The 19772-nt window shown below is 38.9% G+C and overlaps 1 protein-coding gene across 1 annotated transcript; it reads left to right on the top strand.

Annotated features, from left to right (window-relative positions):
* Positions 1-9504: 9504 nt before the first annotated feature.
* On the top strand, positions 9505-19411 carry jdp (DnaJ domain-containing protein). The gene is made up of 5 exons (XM_017906609.1): positions 9505-9584; positions 10964-11500; positions 15641-15742; positions 17030-17146; positions 18117-19411. Exons 2-5 carry the CDS (start codon positions 11417-11419, stop codon positions 18339-18341), a joined length of 528 nt encoding a protein of 175 aa, XP_017762098.1. The 5' UTR covers positions 9505-9584; positions 10964-11416; the 3' UTR covers positions 18342-19411.
* The last annotated feature ends 361 nt before the right edge of the window (positions 19412-19772 follow it).

Here is a 19772-nt window from a genome sequence, read left to right as displayed (position 1 = left end):
CTTCGATTTCACCCACGTCTCTTCTCGGAACCCTACTCTCTTCCTCAAACAGAGAGCCTTCGAAGAAGCGCGCACACTGCGAGGAGCCTTAGAAGCTCATCTCTCACAGAGCTAGCTCTCTGTCACTATCAGGGATGCGATTCGATCCGCAATTTTTCCATCCCGACACTTTGCTTCTTCTTTGAGATCTTCTGATGATGCGTTTCGTCGATTTAACGACAGACTGTCATTTTTCTGAACGAATTTCTGGGATCGGGCAACTCGGACTCGCGATGAGGTTGAAGTGGACTCGGAACCGGGAAAAACGGAGGGAGATAGGGTTCTAGGACCCTATTTAGAAGCGGTGTTGCGTGGGGTTGCGCACGAAGGATGGCCGCACGCAGTCACGGCACAACACTTCACGGAATACTGACAAGTCAGGGCAGAAGAGGAGTCCGCGACGATGCCATGTGACCGTCATTCGTGCTCTCCTTCTCTTCTCTTCACTGCCACCACCCACGCATCTGGCAGTGGCCAGAAGAAACGCCCATGTGCGACTAAGCAGCGTTATTTCGAGATAAACAAGGAGAGCGAACGGAGAAGCGAAATCGACGATCACATACGTGTGCGTTGGTGTGCGTGAACAGTGTAAAAGGGAAACCGAGGGTATATTCCTCGAAAGGCGAGACGCGCCACGACTAAATATAATTGCTCGCGCGAATCGCTTTCGTGGTGGAGTTCGATGGGTGGGGATGGTGGCAGGGCTCGCTGCAAAATTCGAAGGCCCTTTTGGGGTGAAAGACGAAATTCTGCCAGGAATTTGAGGGTGAGGAGGGATCGGGTTGGTTGGTGGTCGAAGATAAGTTATTCGAGGGTGGTTGAGGATTTTCGAGGTTCTTGGCAGCTGATTATATGTGATCGTGACAAAATTATTTGTGAATTTTGCTGATTATTTTTTGAGGTTAATTGTTCTAGTTTATTATATTTTAAATTATACAGGAATTTTCTATATTGGTAGATTGGGGTTCTTTGTTGATAAAAGGGAAATAATTCAAGGGTAATTGTTAATTTTTTAGTCTTTGATTATCTTATACAGATTAATTGATAGGTTCTATTATACTTTAAATCATAGGAGAATATTTCCTAGCTTGATATAATTAAGATCACTAGTTCCTAGGAATATAGGAATTCGGATTCCTGTATAATCCGCAAGACGTGAAGTATTGCCACAACATTCCTGCAGAAACAGCCACGTTCGAGAAGTCGTGAAACATTCCGATCATAGCAACGAAATCCTAAATCCGTGCAATTGGAACAATGAAAAGTACCGCGAAGAACTTCTAGACCGCCATTATTAACTGCACAAGTCACATAACCTGACAAAATTAACAAAGTAAAAATACAAACATTTCCCATTTCGTTATTTATAAAATAAACCAAACATAACCTATTATTTCAAGAACCGCTCAAACCAAACCTCGAAGAATCACCATAATACACTTACATCTTAATATTTCAAACTTTGTTATTTATAAAATAAACCAAACATAACCTATTATTTCAAGAACCACTCAAACTTAACCTAACTCTTCTTCCCTAAAAATAACCTCAACAATCGTGCAACGAATTTCTGAAAGCCTCGAACAATCACCATAATACACCTAAGTACATCCAAACATTTTAAATTTCGTTATTTACAAAACAAATCAATCGACAAATCTAACCTAATCCTTCTTTCCCAAAAATAACCTCAATAATTGTGTAAAGTATTTTTGAAAGCCTCGAAGAATCATCATAATACACTTCCATCCAAACATTTCAAATTTCGTTATTTATAAAATAAACCAAACATAACCTATTATTTCAAGAACAACTGAAACCTAACCTAATTCTTCCTTCCCAACAACTAGAAGCCTCGAAGAATCACTATAATACACCCACACTCGGCATTTCAAATTTCGTTATTTACAAAACAAACCAATCGAGAAACCTAACCTAATCTAACCTATAATTTCAAGAACGATCAAAATACAATCGCAAAGGAAGTATGTATCTACAAAAATGGGCTCAAATCCACTTCGTCCTTATCCCCAAACCTAACCTAACCTTTCTCTCAGCAATAACCTCAACGACCAAGTACCTTATCTGCGAAAAACCTCAAAGAATCGCGAAAACGTGCTCACCTCTCGAAATCTCGGGAAACCCTGTTAAAAAGAGCGAGGAGAGAAAAAACGAAGCCGGTATAGTCCTTCGAGATGTTCCCGTGGATCCCCGCGAAGGGTACCACGAGCATCGCGTGCGTGCGCGCACGCGCGACCAGCAGCGGCCACAAAGAATTCCAGTTGGGGTAAGGTTAGTGCCGCGCGCGTGCACGCTAGCGTGTCTGTCACGCATGTGCGTACGGAAACAGAGCGGAGCGTGGGTTTCCTCCCGCGGTGAGGCCTGCTCTGCCGCGGAGGGGCACGTTTCCTTTCGGTGCGGTGCATTGTGACCCCTTTCGTCGCGCTCTTTCCCCCCACCGCGAGGAGCATTAGGCTGTTGCACGTAATCGGCGGAACGATCCGTCGAAATAATCGGGATTCTTAATAACACACGGCGCAACAAGGTTGCGCGCACGGAGAACCGTTTATCGCGCTGATCATCGCCGGCTGCTGCGCCGGTTGGCAAGTATAAGTAATATTGCTCGCGTTTCGTGCCATGTCCGCTCGAGTGCCGTATGTACGTGGAGCTACGGAATTCGCGCTGTTACAGGGGATAACGTTATCGTGAGTGATTGTACCATTAGACAGGGGATCTGTGATGGAGGAATCGGAAATGGCAGAGTCCACTTGGAAATCTTCTTTCTCGTCTACTCCACGAGAAACGGATGATTTCGATGATTCTTCGGTGTGTTGGAGAAATCAATTTTTCAGGGAAGTTTGTGAATTGTTTATGAATGCTATTGACAAGTGATATTTGATGGAAAAACGAGGTGAATTGGTATAGTAAATCTTGCATGGTGGAGATTGCCTGCTTTCAAAGGAGATTATGAATAATTTATTAATATCGTTGATAGATGATGAGACGAAGGGTGAATTTTCCATTTTTAGGGTAATTTGTGAATAATAAATTATTGACAGGTGAGTGATAATGAAAAATCGTGGTAAATTAGTACAGCCAATTTTGCATATTTAAAATTTTCCGAATTTGCATATTAATATTTGTCACACGAATTTCGTACATTGAAAATTTATGCTTCTTCAGGGAGGTTTAATTTTCAGTTGATTTATGGCCTTTTGGTGCTTAAAGGACGCGAATGGCTGTATTCAGTCAGATTTAAACCTGTATACAAATATCTCATCACTAAATGATTTAATTTATGATCCTGGAATATTAGTTTCATTTGCGATATTCTTGATTTTTGTCAGGATATAATTGAAGGGATTGGAAGTAATGGAAATTTCTGGATATGATGTGAGAAATCAGAAATAATATAAAATAATGGGAAAATATAGAAATAAAAGCGTTCAGGAAGGTAGCCTTAACGGCTGCGATCTGGAAGATCGAAAAGAGAGGAGTGAGGGTGCGAGAGGAGGACAGGTAGAGAACGTTTTAATTGCAAAAGGGAACGGTGTTCTCGAGTTTTAACGGAGAATTAAGATTGTTTGCCGCGGTAACTGTTGCTTGAATTATTTATGGACTTGGCATACACCTCGATACCCTGATGCCTAACTATGGATTACTTCGTGCCACTTAGAAACTGGTATTAAATAATATACTATAGCTCGTTCCACGATATCATACCTCAGAAATGTACGAAAATTTCGAAAATAGTTTATACCAGCATTTTATACCAAATATTCGTTTCGTACATATTGTTAAAAATAACAGGTACATGTAAAAATTAATTAATTTGTCAACGAAGCTAACTAATAGACTAACTTAATAATTTGTTAATAAAATATGATCTAAAAGAGCGACTGAAATTATTACATTTTTAATTTTATCATTAAAATTCTAAAATTTTTAAATTTAATCAATAAAATCCTAAAATTCTAAAATTATATTATTAAAATTATTAAATTCTAATATTTTATCATTAAAATTCTAAAATTTTATTATTAAAATTATTAAATTTTATCAATTATCGAGGATGGCTAATAGAAATTAATTTATCGTTAAGAGGTAATTCCATAAATTATAGATTCATAACTAATAAATTTAAGCACGAATTGTATTATAACGGAATGAGATATAAAATAAGTAGTAAAGAAACGCGGATTTTTGAGAAGAATAGAGAAACCATAAGTGTCAATGGCTCGTGGCCACTAGGTGGTCTATCTTCTTTCTTTGACACGGTCTTTGCGATTGGCAAAATGGCCTCAGAGAGGGGCTCGTGCTGTCACGTGCCACACACTCGAATGTTGAAAAATGTGGCAGCTTTTCGTTAGGTTCGTCGATTTGCCAGAGAAGAGAGAAGGAAGGAAGGTTAACATTTGGCTGACACGTGTTAAACACGTTTAAACGACTGGTCTCCGGTTTCCGGCACTCCTAGTCTTCCTAGAAACCCGCCATTTTCTTACAAGCTATTGTACTAACGATCCTTTATTGTCACTGCAAATATTCATTCTTTACTTGACATTATTCAAAACCGCGTACTGCAAAAGACTCGTTAAATTATTAACAAAATTATTAACAAAATTCACTCGTAATAAGTGAACAATATTTTGTTATATTATTTATATATTTTTCATTTCTCCATTGCTTACTTCTTTTACCTATATTACGTGACAAAATATATAATATATATAAAAATATAATATATATAATTACGTGACAGTGATTATTAATTATTAATTGGTCTATGTTATATACACTAATATATTTTATTTCGGTATATTTAAGTTTTCAGTTTTAAATAAATTATAAATTTATTTCAGCTACAAATTTAATCCAATTTTTCAACTTTTATCATTTTGTCGATGTCATTACATTATCTTTTATCTTTATCTTCATTAGGTCGCGATATAAATTATCGCAATTCAGAATATGCCATAAATTCGCTTCTTTTAAATTTTTCATTTAGCCCACTATTATTCTATTCCTGAAATATCCACAAGCTGCAACGTAACCATAATTTTTATCATTGTATCAACATATATCTTCCATTTATCCTATTTCCGAACTGTAAAAACTGCGAGCCATAAAAATGGCGGGAAATATTCCTCGGTTGTTTTTCATTCTTGAAAAGCTGCAATGAAACGAAATTGCACGTATCATAAAAATGTAACGAGATAGTCGGAACGAAACTCAACGTCGCGGATAAGCCCTTGTTATCGCGATTCACTGTCCTTCCCATCCGAAATTCGAGATCTTCATTTCCCGTCGTCCCAATTTGCCGACGGATCAAACAATTGAAGTTACCAGAGAGAAATCCTTCGGGGACGAAAAAACAAAGCGTCCTACGAGGTCGCAGGAAGGCCGAAGGAAGCTTTCGAGCTTTCCTCGTTGAAAGCCTCTTCCCGAGACAATGGCCTTAACAGCTGTAAGCAGAAGGTACCGATAATCAGCGGCGTCTTCGGCGGAAGCAAGACGAATGCATAATGAGCTCACGCATTCAGTCACGTTTTACCGTCCTCCTCTTCTTCTTCTGCTCCTTCCACTCCCGCCCCATCATCCCATCGGCGGAATTTGAATTTCTAATGACGTACGAGCTTGGAGAGGATTATCCGCGACAAATGACGCCTCCTCCGCTTCTGCCAGCGTGTGCGTGCCGTCCTCGCGACGAATTAAACTGGATAAAGGTAAATATTCTAACTCATCAGGTGCTCGTGATTCGATCCGCGATACATCTTTGTGGAAATTTCTTTTCTAGGCAGCAATGATCAGATATTTCGTTTGATACTTCGAATTAAGGGTGGATGATGGAATTTTAGAGTATTTCGTTATTTTAAAAATTTTTGTATATTTTTAATGTGTTATTTGAGTAATGATAATAGGATTTCGTGCCATATCTTCCTGAAATTTCGTTTCTGGAAAGCAGTGATCAGATATTTCGTTTGATACTTCGAATTAAGGGTGGATGATGGAATTTTAGAGTATTTCGCTATTTTGAAAATTTTTGTATATTTTTAATCTGTTATTTGAGTAATGATAATAGGATTTCGTACCATGTCTTCGTGAAATTTCGTTTCTGGGAAATAGTGATCAGATATTTCGTTTGATACTTCGAATTAAGGGTGGATGATGGAATTTTAGAGTATTTCGTTATTTTGAAAATTTTTGTATATTTTTAATGTGTTATTTGAGTAATGATAATAGGATTTCGTACCATATCTTCGTGAAATTTCATTTCTGGGAAGCAGTGATCAGATATTTCGTTTGATACTTCGAATTAAGGGTAGATGATGGAATTTTAGAGTATTTCGTTATTTTAAAAATTTTTGTATATTTTTAATGTGTTATTTGAGTAATGATAATAGGATTTCGTACCATATTATCGTAGAAATTTCGTTTCTGGGAAGCAGTGATGAGATGATCGAATGAATACTTTGAATTAAGGGTGGAATATTGGAGATGTGCAATATTTTGACAATTTGCTATTAATTTTTATTATCAACCTCGCGCATCGCTTTCACAATTACCATTACCAATCGAGAATTATGTGAGACCTCAAAAATGAAAGAAATTTGTATTCTTAAAGAACACGGATTCCAAACGGATTCCAAAATTAATAGAAAATTTATTGCAACGTTAAAATTAAAATTATTTAACTTACGAAAGACATCAGATAAGAAAAAAATAACATAAGCAACCAAGGATATATAATTAACTTTTAGTATTTACGTGAAACTCGAATTCACCAAAAATATCGATTTTATTCCCGCATTCGATATACCCCTCTCTAATGAACCATTCCACGTTCACCCACACAAAATAACTATACCTTAGCTAATTAAAATCAAATAACTTTACAATGCACAGTTTCTCGTAATTAAATCATATTCCAAGGGGTTCACACTCCCCCACAGGAACAAACACAGGAAAATATTAATAAAATCCAAACATAAAGCCTCCATCGATGTACCTTTTTAATATCGCCCCCATCGAATAACAAACGTTAACGAACATTCTCTCGTATTTGCTTTCTTCCTTCGTGGCGCATTCGTCCACAGCACGTGTAAACATTATTCGCACCCACGCGACAGTTATAAAACGGAATATTATCGAATGGAAAGCTGCAGCGCGGTAAATGGGCCGTGTAATGCGGGCCACGTGTGCTAAAAACCCCCGGTAACAGGTATACCTTTTGAAACATTGACACGCAATTAAGGCAGCCGGGCGAGGTACAATAGAGAGGTCGGAAATAAAAGAGTCATTCCGCCGCATGGAACGATCGCGGAGTACGGGAAATTAATTTCCAGCCGGAGGATCCAGGGTAAAAGTAACCGCGTGTGTGCAAAGGGTGAATATACCGAGCTCATGGAAGCCGAGTGGAGGGTTGAGAATGAAAAATATGTCGGCGTATGGGTGGCCCCTCGACTACTCGCAACCCGCTTTACGCCCAAGTATGCCGCCATGCACGCCTGTGATAGGCAACCGGACCTGACACTCACGCGCCCCATGGAAATACAAACGTCAATTACTACTGACGTTGCAAAAAGTTTTTGGCCAGACTTAATTATTTTTCTCGAGAAGATAAATCGACGTTTAAATGAAGAAAATACTATATCGCTATACTCATAATTGCACGTAGTTTTATCGTATTTAATATGTACTTATTTATGTAGTATTTGGTATATATTTATATAGTATTTGGTAATTATTTTCTATCTTCTTTCTTCTCTGCCCATCCTTGGACATTTTTCTTATATTCATTTATTTAATTAGGATATCATTATTATATACATCCTAATTTTTTCTATTCTTTGGAGTTATAAATGAACCAAAATTATTATCTGTATATATATAATGTTTAGGTGCAAATTGTATATCGGTAATTCTAGTGCAAAAGTTATATTACAGCATAAGTCGCGATAATATAATTACATTTACTCGAATCTATGAAAAGTTAATTAATAAATTCTATTACACTTCTATGTTATTACTTATTACAATTGCATGTTTATTTCTGTAAAAACATTTTGAGAAAAGTATACTTGTAATGCAATATCACGTATGTACTTTCCTCGTATTTTCCAGAGAAAAGGATTCGCGGAACCACCGTAATTATGCTAATATAACACGAATATTTTACGTTCCTCGTGAATAACTGTAAATAAATTCTTAATTTAAATAAACCTACGCGAAAACGCTGTTTATGCACAGATGAAGCAACGAATTATTTCGGGCAACTTCATCTACAAATTTTTACAAGACACGGGAACATTTCGTAAAATTTCAAATAAAATTTATATAAATCCCCAGGCTCGCGAGCTGGCGGCTATTTACATTACGAGAGCCGGGGGTATAACCGGGAAAATGTTGCGAGAAGAGGAGGCTTCCGTTTCAGTGACGGGGATATTTTTTTACCGGGCTCGAGGGAATAAAATTTATTTCGTTAGGAAGAAAAGGGAGGAGGCGGGTGTTTTAAAGCTTGCATGAAATTCAAATCCGTGCTCGCGATTCGGCTTTCCACTTTTTATTACGCGCGTATCTCCGCTGCGATTCCAAAATCCACGCTCAACATCCGCCATTTTGGGACCCTCCGCGAGGAAATGGACGACAGTGAGCTTTAAATCCCGCGTCTCGGATGTTGCGAGAGAAGATAAACTTTTTTCCCTGCCAGACATCGTGAAGAATCTCAAATTATCCGCGATGTTGCTTTTATTATACCGGGTGTCCCAATGACAATAGTACAATCGACATGTGAGTGATTCTACATGAAAAAATAAATTGAAAAAGAACAACATTATTTTTTTAGAAGCTTCGTTGTCGAGAAAATCGACTTCGAATATCCAAGTACACTGTTATACTCATGATTCATCCGCCATAGCTGAAATTAAGTGCACACGTGATCAAATTCAAAGTCGATTTTCTCGACAACGAAGCTTCGAATGAAAAATTTTTATTCTTCATTTTCGATTTGCTTTTTCACGTAGAATCATCCACTTGTACTGGTTGTACCGGTTGCACTATCGTTGCTGCTGGGACACCCTGTATATTTCGGGAAAGGTCAGACCTTTCAAACTTTAATTGAATATTGATTCGATGTAAGTAATTTCTCTGTTTATCTTCGTGAGCGAAAACTTCGTTGAATATTCAATTCTTGTCATTCGTTAACTTTTTCTTCTGTTCCCAGAATTTTTTTTTAATTTTATATTTCTATAATGATAATCATTAGACACGTAAATTTCGCATAACTACAGTTCGTCTAAGTACTTTCCATTTCTCTACGTTTCCCCGTCACGATTATCGATGCAGTCACAGCTGACCGATAAGCTACTGGCACGTGACTGGGATCGAGATCTGGATCACTCGGTCGGTAATGTCGCGTGCGAGATTCGAGGTCACGTAGCCGCAAGTGAAAGCCACGAGTCTCCGGAATCTCTGGCGATCGAGACGCAGTATGCGTCCACGTCGATCTCAGTCGTGATCGTGCTACATGGATCTTTCCTCCGAATCACGTATGTATCGATCATCTCGTAAAAATCAAATCCCCCCTCCTCAAAAAAAAAGAAAAAAAAAAGAAATACAACGAAACATATCGATATCTTTCACGAAGTATTTCTCAAAAATTTCCATTACAGGATATTATCAATCTCGTGTCTGTGATGGAGAAAGAAATTTTTTAAAGAGAGTGTACTTATTTATTTATCCACAGTTCGATAGGTCCATGAGTGCTAGTGTAATCGAATTCTCGATTTCGTATCAATAAATGTGACGTAGCAATGGAGACGTGACGTGGATTATCGGATTCCATTATATTACAGAATATTAATTAATATTGTTCGTGGTTTAAGAACGACTGTCGTTGTGTATGTAACGGGTTAATTAATTCCAACGGATGAGCAAGTATTTAGGAAACCATTCGCTGTCGTTTTGGTAATATTGGCTACTGTGAGAGTGATAACGTCTCTGTGCCAGGGGCCAAAGAGATACTCGACATATCTCGTGAAAGTTTCTCCGTTATGCGTGAACTGACTATTTGACTAATTGGAAAGGGGGTAATTTAATTAGAATTTTTATTTTTAATTTTGGCCTAAGGTATAATTTCTGGGTATGGTTGCTGCTTTCGTCATTGATATGTCACGTGCCACGCGTGTATTTACGTGTTTTGTATCGTATGTGTTTTGTCCAAATAACCATTTTTTAATTTTTTATTCTAATTTGCTTAATCAAGGTTATCGTTTTGGTCACTCGTTTCGGAGATTTTTCTTGTTACGTGTATATAATTAATAACAAACTTTCTCGTACTCCATTTTCTTATTTACAGATCATTTCATTGGGCGTGGTAGTTTGTTTGTGTTTATCTGTAACCCGGAAAATAAAACGCGATACTCGTGATTCATTCGTAAGGTTATCACACGCAAAATCCCGAGATTAATCATCCTATTTGTTACAAGGTTACTATTCCTAATAGCCAAATCATTAAGACAATCGAAATGACTTATCTCAGGATTTTTATTTTTGTAATTATTAAAATTACATAACCTGCTTAGATAAAATTAATATTAATTTTTATTGGAATTATTTTGGAAATGTAAGTTCTCAAAACAGTATTGATATATAGCTTTAATAATTGCTATTCTACATGCGTTGACAGAGAAACTGAAAACGCAAGAAATTTATTAATAAATACATTTATTGGTCGATAACAACTCCATTCCACCTGCCAAATACGCCGCAATTAAAACAAACACTCAAAATGCCTGACTAAACAGACAACAGCATGAGCTCCGATGTACATATAATACCTAGAATCACGAGCACTACGCAGAATAACCGAAAACAAAGCAAAAAGTTCAAGAGGAATTCCTTTTACCTTGTAAACCCGTGTGTCCAGGTGATAGCCTCAGTCGGTAAACAAGGAACCGCGTCCTCGCAGCAGGAGGGACAGATCGAGAGTGCGCAGGAGCTGGCCGCGGAGTGGGGACGACCCCCGATCGATTGGCTGTGTGGCGGCAAGGAGAGGAGCGCGGGACGGCTGGATTGCGCACGCGCGCGGTATTTCCCGGGAATCGGGTCTTTCCGGGTCTCCGACACGGTTTTCCTTCGTTCGGCTCACTCGAGCGTCCGACGCGCGACACGGCAACAGGTGACCACCGGAAGCCGAGCGAAGGTCCTCGAAAGCAACGAGAGAACACAGGCCGAGTGTCGCGGGACCAGATCCACGCGTTTGCAACGCGCGTCGAGCATCGACGGAAGATTGATCTTCGCGAGAGCGTTCGTGGAACGACGTTCGGCCGAACCGGGGAGTCGAAGATCGCGAGAGAAACGGACCGATCGGCGAGGGAAAATGAGCGTCGAGGACGCCATCAACTATAAGCCCAGCGAAGAGGAGGATTACTACGCACTCCTGTCCTGTGACGAGTCCTCGTCGGTAAGCTTAGCGGATTTTGATACTGAAGGGTTTCCTTGGGGATCTCACGTGAGTTTTTCTTGGTTGTTTACTTTCGTTTGTTATTTGTTATGGGGTTGTTTGTGCTGGTTGTTTAAGTAGCATTTGTGTCATGGTTCTGTTTGCTGTTTCGGTTTTGATTGGACCGTGTGGTTGGTCATGAATTTAGGGCTAGTGTCTAATGGCGATACTACTTACTTTCTTAAAACTAAATTTCCCAATGACGTTTCAATGATTATTCTTTCACTTTTAAAGTTAGGGAAAATTCCGCATTCCAATTTTTCAATATTTCCTATTATTCTTCTGCTCTTACTTCATTTATTGGCCAATTTGACCAATGGTAGGATTTATATGGTAGGTTTTATACAAACCATCTCTATTCTCAAGTGTTCCATACACATTTTGCTAATACTCAATTCGTCTTTTTAACGTTTCTATATATATACGTGTTTTAAATTAAAAATTTGTTATTCCAAGGGAAATTCGATTTGAAATCTCAGAAATATCTCAGTTATCGTTATCAACGAGTTCACCCTCTTATGTGTTTTTCATTTTTCCAATTTCAAATTTCAAATTTGTCCTTTAAATTACACTTCACATATTTTAATGTACGAAAATCAGTATAAATCCAAAAATTCTTTTCCCATTTCATCGTGAACGAAATCAAACAAAATTTAATATTTCTTCCATCTATAATTTTCCGTAGTTAAATCATAATTAAATCGCAAGGAATTAAAAGATCTCTTCTGCACCCTAAAAATTTCCAATGAGATATTTTGAGTTAAGTCTTCTTTAAAATCCTGCAATATTTACGTTCTCACTCGCGTCGTTTACTGTGTTCGTGAAAATATGAGGAAAATGCAAAAATGATTCGTAAAATCGGCGAATTATTTCACGATGATGAAACAACTTCGAATGTTAGATTCATCCCTGCGTTGTTTCAAGCTTCAGATTCCGAGGCGTATAATGGAATACGTATTCAGTATACTTTCGGAAGTTATGTGGAATTAATTAGGCTCGCTGTCGGGACCGTGTCGCAGAGGGATAATTGCATCAGCGTCGGGAACAACTTTAATTAGACTCTTTGGCCGAACTTCTCGATTACTATCGATCGTCTGCCGATTGCTGGTTCGCATGACAAAAATACGTCGTTGGATGATTCGATGAGGGTTGAATCCCTTCGTGATTGATAGCCCTGTCTCCGCGAAATTTGCGACGGTCCTCGGGGTGGAAATAAAAATGTCTTCCCTACTTCTGATCATTCTCTGGATCCTCTGGACTTTCTAGATTTTAATATTTTCGAATTTATGGAACTTTTTACGATATTTAGGGATTTCTGGAATCATATCCATGGGGTTTTGTTGTATCTTATAGAACCTAATTTTAGACTAAACATAAGCTGCAGATCTAGGAAGCTTCTGTATATTAAATTTACAATTTTTAAATCTTCCTCACTCAGAAATTTTGATAAATCAAAACCTCTGTAACTCGAAGGTTTAGATTCAATTTTTTGTTTACGATTCGAGTTATCGAGGTTCGACTGTATTATACTTCCTGCAGATACGATAAAATAATATAATAGACATAACCTTGATCGACTTCAGAAAAGAACAGGAAATACTAATAACTATACAAAAATCGTTATATTAGAAAATATTAGAATATAATTAATTTTTATGTGAAATTTTTCAATTTTTCTTACTCAGAAATTTTGATAAATCAAAACCTCTGTGACTCGAAGGTTTAGCCTTCTGTTTACGATTCAAATTTTCGAGGTTCGACTGTGTTATACATCCTGCAGATATGATAAGAAAGTATAATAGACATAATCTTGACCGATTTCCGAAAAGAATAGGAAACACTAATAACTATAGAAAAATCGTTGTATTAGAGTATATTAGAGTATAATTACTAGAAAGATTAACATTTATAATAGGGAACACTAAACACTACTAAACACTCACAATCAGACGCATTCCTAGGCTTTCACTCTTTGCTTGCATTCGGCTCTGTCATAAACATCCCTTACATTCGATCCTCTTGCACGCGGTCACTTTCGTACTAACAATAAGCCCAAAACACTTTCCTAGGCTTTCACTCTTTGCTTGCATTCGGCTCTGTCATAAACATCCCTTACATTCGATCCTCCTGCACGCGGTCACTTTCGTACTAACAATAAGCCTAAAACACTTGACATTCTTTCAGGGCCGTACTTATTCCTTTCCTACACATCGGTATCCATTTTCTCTGTAAAAATCAGCAATTATTGCAGTTTTCTGCAATAAACAACTCACTAGGGGTACTCTAACCCCTTTTATACTTTTACCCCTTGGACGTCGCGTAATTTATAAAAAAAATTCGCATAATTTCGAAAAAGGAAAAGCCAGGAAAGAAATGGAAGTTTCCTTTTTAAAAATCGAAGGAGCACGATTAGCAAGTCACCCCATGATCTTTTCGCGTGGCGAGAACGTCGACCGATCATGGAAGCCTCTGGTAGCATAATTTCCATGCTGGTTGCCGGGTAAACAAGCGGTTTTCACGCAACTAAGGCGCAAAGAGTCGATCATCCCCGTTCTTTGTCTCTCAGCGTCGTTTAAAAGTCATCGTTCAACCTCCCCGTGGAATTATGTCAGCGTTTCGCGTTGTTTTTCCCCGGTTACTCGCGATTCGCTAAAAATAAACGGCGATGCCTTAAATAAAGCCGAAGGGTTAATGAGTGATCGTGTTCGCCTGTTTGCCGACAGGCCGGCGATCCATTAAGAAACTCTACTCCCATTAGGCGAATTCGTTAAATTGCCTGGCAAATATCAGTCGTCTCCATTAGCCAGGCAGTCGACGAGCAGGGGCCGAGTGGCCCTCTTTCGATTATCGCGGTGTAAATAGGGGTTGGAATGCTTGGAAATTTCGAGTGTCGTGACTTGCACCAATCCGGGATACTTCCACGCTGAAAATCGATCCTTCCCATGGTGCTTTCTCTCTTCTGATGAATTTACGAGTGTGGGAATTTTTGGAAAGAGGGTTCCATCTTTTTAGGAGTTTCAAAGGTAATTTTTCCAGCGTTTGAAAGTATTTATTAATTTTTATTTCGTGTTCTATGTGTCTATGTATGACACGGTACTCGTGTAACGTGTAGATTTTGTGTTTTACAATTGTAGAAATTTTGGAAATAAGTTTCTCTCTTTTGTGGGTTCCAATAAAATCTTTTTCGAAGTTTTGAAGGTGTTTCTTTCATTTTTACTTCACTTTATATGTATTCGGATATATACAGAAGGCTTCTTTATAATACTGTGTTCCTCCAATTCGTAAATTTCATATTTTTGTTGTTTTAGGATAAGATAAAACGTATATGGGTCCTTGTTATCTTTAAAAAAGAAATTATTAATTTATCTTTAACTTTTTGTACTCTTGATTTCGCGTAACACAACATTTTTCACATTACAGGGAATCCCATGGTATATCTATAATATTCATATCTTCGTGCCAGTAATAATAAAATTGGACTGACCGTATATAAAAATGATAAAAAAATGATTTCATAGATAAAATAAAATCATCCCTAGTATAATACCAAAAACTTGAGTTTCTAGTTTCTGTTTTAACATTTTTAATTTACAGTATTCATATATCAGAACCAATATTATATTGAACAAAACATTTGCGACTTAGGATACTTTTAGGATTACCTTTTACCTAATTTAATTAATAATTTAATTAATTTAAATTAACTTTGTGAATAATTTAATTAATAACGATATATAACAACTAATCCCAAATTATTGTTCGAGTTGAGAACTAATTGCAATAGGTCAAATAGAACATGCAACGAGTCGAATAGAAACAGCAAAAAAAGAAGTATTAAAAATTCCGAAAAATGTTTTAAAAAGGAGGAAAAAGAAAAAATAGGAAACCTACCCGAGCTGGAAAACCGCAGACCAAGTTAATAATCCACGTTCAGAACAGTGAAGATTAAACAGAGTGTAATGAACCATCCCTCTCAGGGGTTCTTTCAAACCCGTTTCATATAACCCTTATATTCTGGCTAAACATCGATTAACCGGCATAACTTGCAGCCTCTTCGAGTTTCCTTTTCATCTAACAGCTTCTCAAGAATCTGCGTTGCAGGTGGAACAGATCACGGCCGAGTACAAGTTGCTGGCTCTTCAATACCACCCGGACAAGAACGAAGGCGACAAGGAGGCCGAGCGGAAGTTTCAGCAACTGAAGGTTCGTTTCCTCGTTCCTTTTTCCTGGTTTCTTCGTTGAACGCGTGACTCATGGGAAAATTGTCGCATAATTGCACTATCTGCGTCAATTTATATTTTCTTGATCATTTATAAAGTGGTACCGATGGTCGACGTCACGTAAGACCTTAATCCTCGCAGAGCCATCGAGATAAAAATTAGGGGGCAGTTATTCGGGGGTCTTCTTAGACCACAGTCATTCGCTCACATTTTCTTCAACGGAATTCATTCGACACGGTCAGAAATTTGCATAAATGACGATTTTCTTTGCGAATTGAAGCAACGAGTAGCGATGCTGATATTCGCTGTTGTGAGACATAAAACCTACTGATGTTTCTGTGTGTGTATCAAGAGGATTATGGCTCTGGGTGGAATATGGCTCTGTTTAGGTTCAAGAAGATCCGCTGGTGATTCTGTGTGATGTCTAGGTTTAAAAAGACCCACCTATGACTTTGCGTTGTGTCTAGGTTCAAGAAGATGGCTGTGTGTGTGTATGAGTCTAGGTCAAACAAGATCCACTGACGATTCTCTGTGAGTCTGGTGCCAAAAGAACCCAACTATGGCTGAGTGTGCTCTGTGTGTCGAAAACAAACCGCTGATCATTCTGTATATGTGTGAGTCTAGGTCTAACAAGATCCACTGACGATTCTCTGTGAGTCTGGTGCCAAAAGAACCTAACTATGGCTAAGTGTGCTCTGTGTGTCAAAAAAAATCCGCTGATGATTCTGTATGTGTGTGAGTCTAGGTCTAAACAGATTCACTAATAGCTCTGTGTGATGTTTAGATTTAAAAAGACTCTCCTATGACTCTGCATGTTGTCTAGATTCAAAAAGATCCGCTAATAGTTGTGTATATGTATGAGTCTAGGTCTAGCAAGATCCATTGATGCCTCTGTGAGTGTTTGACTCTAAGCAGATTCACCTAAATCTCTGTATGATATCTAGATCCAAAAATTCTGTGTGTTTGAGTTCAAAAAGATCCACCTATGACTCCATATGTCATCTCAGTCCAAAGAGACCAACATATGACACTGTGTGTGTATGTGCCTAGGTCTAAAAAAATCCACCGATTGCTTTATGTACATTTGAGTCTAAAACGATCCATAGGTAGCTCTGCTACATCTAAAAAGCCTCATCGAAGGCTCCCACTGTCAGCCTGGATACGAAAAGACCCGAATGTTGATCTTCAATCGCGTCACGTCCATTTCACCGATTGCATTTCCACATTCATGCAACTGTAACGAATGTAATACGGTTCCTTTATATCGCAGCACGCGAAAGAGGTACTCTGCGACCCTGAGAGAAGAAGCAACTACGACAAGTGGAGGCGTAGCGGGATCGCTGTGAGCTACAAGCAATGGGTCGGAATGAAGGACCACGTGCACCAGGTGAGGCAATCGGATGACAGTTCTAAACGAAAGACTTTTCCCTCGACGGTGGGCAATGCGTGGAAAATCGTGCGAGAAATTTCCCGTTCAATCGAAATTCTTCGCGTCGAAATCGAGTATTCTTGGAGAATAACACCGGGAATCGTTATTCGAGTCCGAGTCGAAATTCGTAAACGAGGAAACGGACCGTTTGCTTTCCTTTGCGAAGCTCGGAAAATTTACGGTGAGGAATTTGCATCGAGATCTGGTCGGTGATGACGTGGCAATCATATATTTGCTTTAGGCAATTTACTCGCGTGTTTTTGAGCTCGGGAATCTTCCACGATATACGATTCTATTTGGTCGATTTTACATTCAACCGATTTTTCTTTTCTATTATGCACGAATTATAAGATTCCCGTGACACGAAATTCTCGCACTATTCTTCTCGCAGTAACACGGAAACCCTTTTCCATTTTCCATTTTCCCTATTCTTCAAGCTCCACTAACTTCAGGATGCACACTGGGTCACTCGCGATAGAAATCAGCTACCATAATCACGGTGCATGCTTCCAATATCTTTAACGTAGGATCAGCACACACGATTGCTCATCGCTCTTCATTAATCGCGAAATATGCATTCCGAGTACACCCCGAGGAAGCTCAGCTGACAGATTTCGAAATTTGCACATGCACTCCAATTTTATAATTACGAAGATACTATACTGGTCGCATTTAAGCTCCCTATATTTCACAATTACATCGTCAGTGACCTAATCTTATAATCTGTGATCACCATATGATCACTGATATAACCACTGAACACAGACCCAACCTCCTCATTAACCATCTCTCAAAGCAAGCGACCCAGTGTGCACCCAATCCCTGAGAAGAACACCCCATCCCTGAAAAATCCGAAAGAAATGAAAGAGAAGCCCTAAAAGGAAATAAGAACGAAAGAAAGCACAAAGAGAATTGAAATACACCGCAGTCGATGCACTGGAGCATACCCAAGACGAAGGATCGGATGCTGCCTGACGCCTCGGGCGAGGCCACAGGTTCTCCAGGTCACACCGGTAAGGTGCAAGCGGCGAACGCGCACAGAAGAGCTTCAGAAGGCGGCGCTAACATCTACTACGCGACCCGTCGCGACCTGGACTGGGACTCGGAGGCACCGAACGAGGTGGTCAGCAAGTTCCGCACCTATGAGATCTAAAATGGCCGCGTCCCGCACGATCGGACCGTCGCCTGGACCGGATCGCTCGCTGTGTGTCCTTTTTCGAATTATGTCGAACAGAGTAAACGGATGAAACACCATAAAGGAACGCATCGAACCACGACAAACCGGCTCATCGCGAATTTATCGCTCGTCATTGTCCAACCGAGGGAACATGGACCAATATCCTGAGTTTGGATGCAGTTTTGGACGGAGGTCTCTTTATCTCCTTGGTCTCTCAGGAGTTCCGCAGAGTTTCATCCTGAACGCTCTTTTCTCTGACTGTACTATCATTTTAAAGATCCCGTCGAATTTGACCTGATAGATGATTGCACGTGTGTAAATACCAAGTGTTTAAAGAGAGGTAGCCGATACCAGGTCTGTGAAAGTCGAGGAAAAGTCAGTAAACTAATGTTCCTCGTGAGCAACCAGTTAGAGAGGTAGCTTGGAATGAAGTTCCAAACGAAAGCTAGTCATGGAAGTGAATATAAGAATTATTTTAAAGCAGAGAGAACAAGTCAGATGCAATGTTCTGCAGTCCTCGCGAACGATGAAGATAATCCATAGCCACGGAGCTAATCTTCTCTAAGATCCCATCAGGCACTTGGTAGGAATAACTCGGAACCTTGGATTGCAGATGATTTCCGTCGACTTCTCGTTACTTTTCATTAGTCTTCCGATGCTAATAAGCGATCTTGCCTTTGGATCTCGACTGGATGCTCGAAGGAACGAATTAAAGCGTCAGAGACAGGGTGTGCCCACCGATTTACTCGTCGCTGCAGATTCTGGGATCCTTTTATCGGAGGAGGAGAGTACAGGACTGGTTTAAAATTCGAGACTAGAGTCGAGGACACTTTCTGACCTTCCTCGAGACCCAGAGGTCGAGACTCGCCCTCTTACTTCCAATTTTTCGCTGATGAATAACGTGCAGCGGAGCGATAAGTTCGAGGATTTCTAAGAAGGATTTCCAAGAGAGAAAAGGGGGAATTGAAGAGAGAAAAATCGGAGGATCGGTTGGACGGTGCTTTTTGATGTCGGGAGGGAAGCTAACTCCAAGATTCCACGAAGGGATTCGAACGTAAGAGGATAACTAGTTGTTTCTACTATAACGTTACTCACGATTGAATTCACTTCGGTGGTACAGCTTCGTATATGTATTTGAATCCCAAAATGATCGCGATATAAGAATTCCATTTTCCAATTTTATTTATTAACGTAGTAGAAATTTTTCCTTAAACTATTAACAGAATTAATCGATGAAAGATTATTCCGAAGATTGTTCCGTTTTATTCCAAATGTCAAAATTATTTTGCGTGTATTTCTGAATCTTCGAAATACTTATTCCAATTTTTTAAATAAGTCCAGAGGTATTTTTAGTTATTTTTGAACGCAATATTCCCTATAATTGTTATAATTTCTGCAGAATTAATC

The sequence above is a fragment of the Eufriesea mexicana genome, unplaced genomic scaffold (assembly GCF_001483705.2).
Source record: "Eufriesea mexicana isolate 0111107269 unplaced genomic scaffold, ASM148370v2 scaffold5767, whole genome shotgun sequence".
Taxonomy (NCBI): domain Eukaryota; kingdom Metazoa; phylum Arthropoda; class Insecta; order Hymenoptera; family Apidae; genus Eufriesea; species Eufriesea mexicana.
The sequence above is the reverse complement of the archived record's forward strand: the minus strand, read 5'-3'. Positions and strand labels throughout refer to the sequence as shown.

Bases quoted from the DNA above. Each gene is read 5' to 3' on its own strand.
- jdp (XM_017906609.1), top strand. From the start codon at position 11,417: ATGAGCGTCGAGGACGCCATCAACTATAAGCCCAGCGAAGAGGAGGAT. The intron at 11,501-15,640 runs GTAAGCTTAGCG...TCTGCGTTGCAG, and splicing joins CCTGTGACGAGTCCTCGTCG to GTGGAACAGATCACGGCCGA. The intron at 15,743-17,029 runs GTTCGTTTCCTC...TTTATATCGCAG, and splicing joins GGAAGTTTCAGCAACTGAAG to CACGCGAAAGAGGTACTCTG.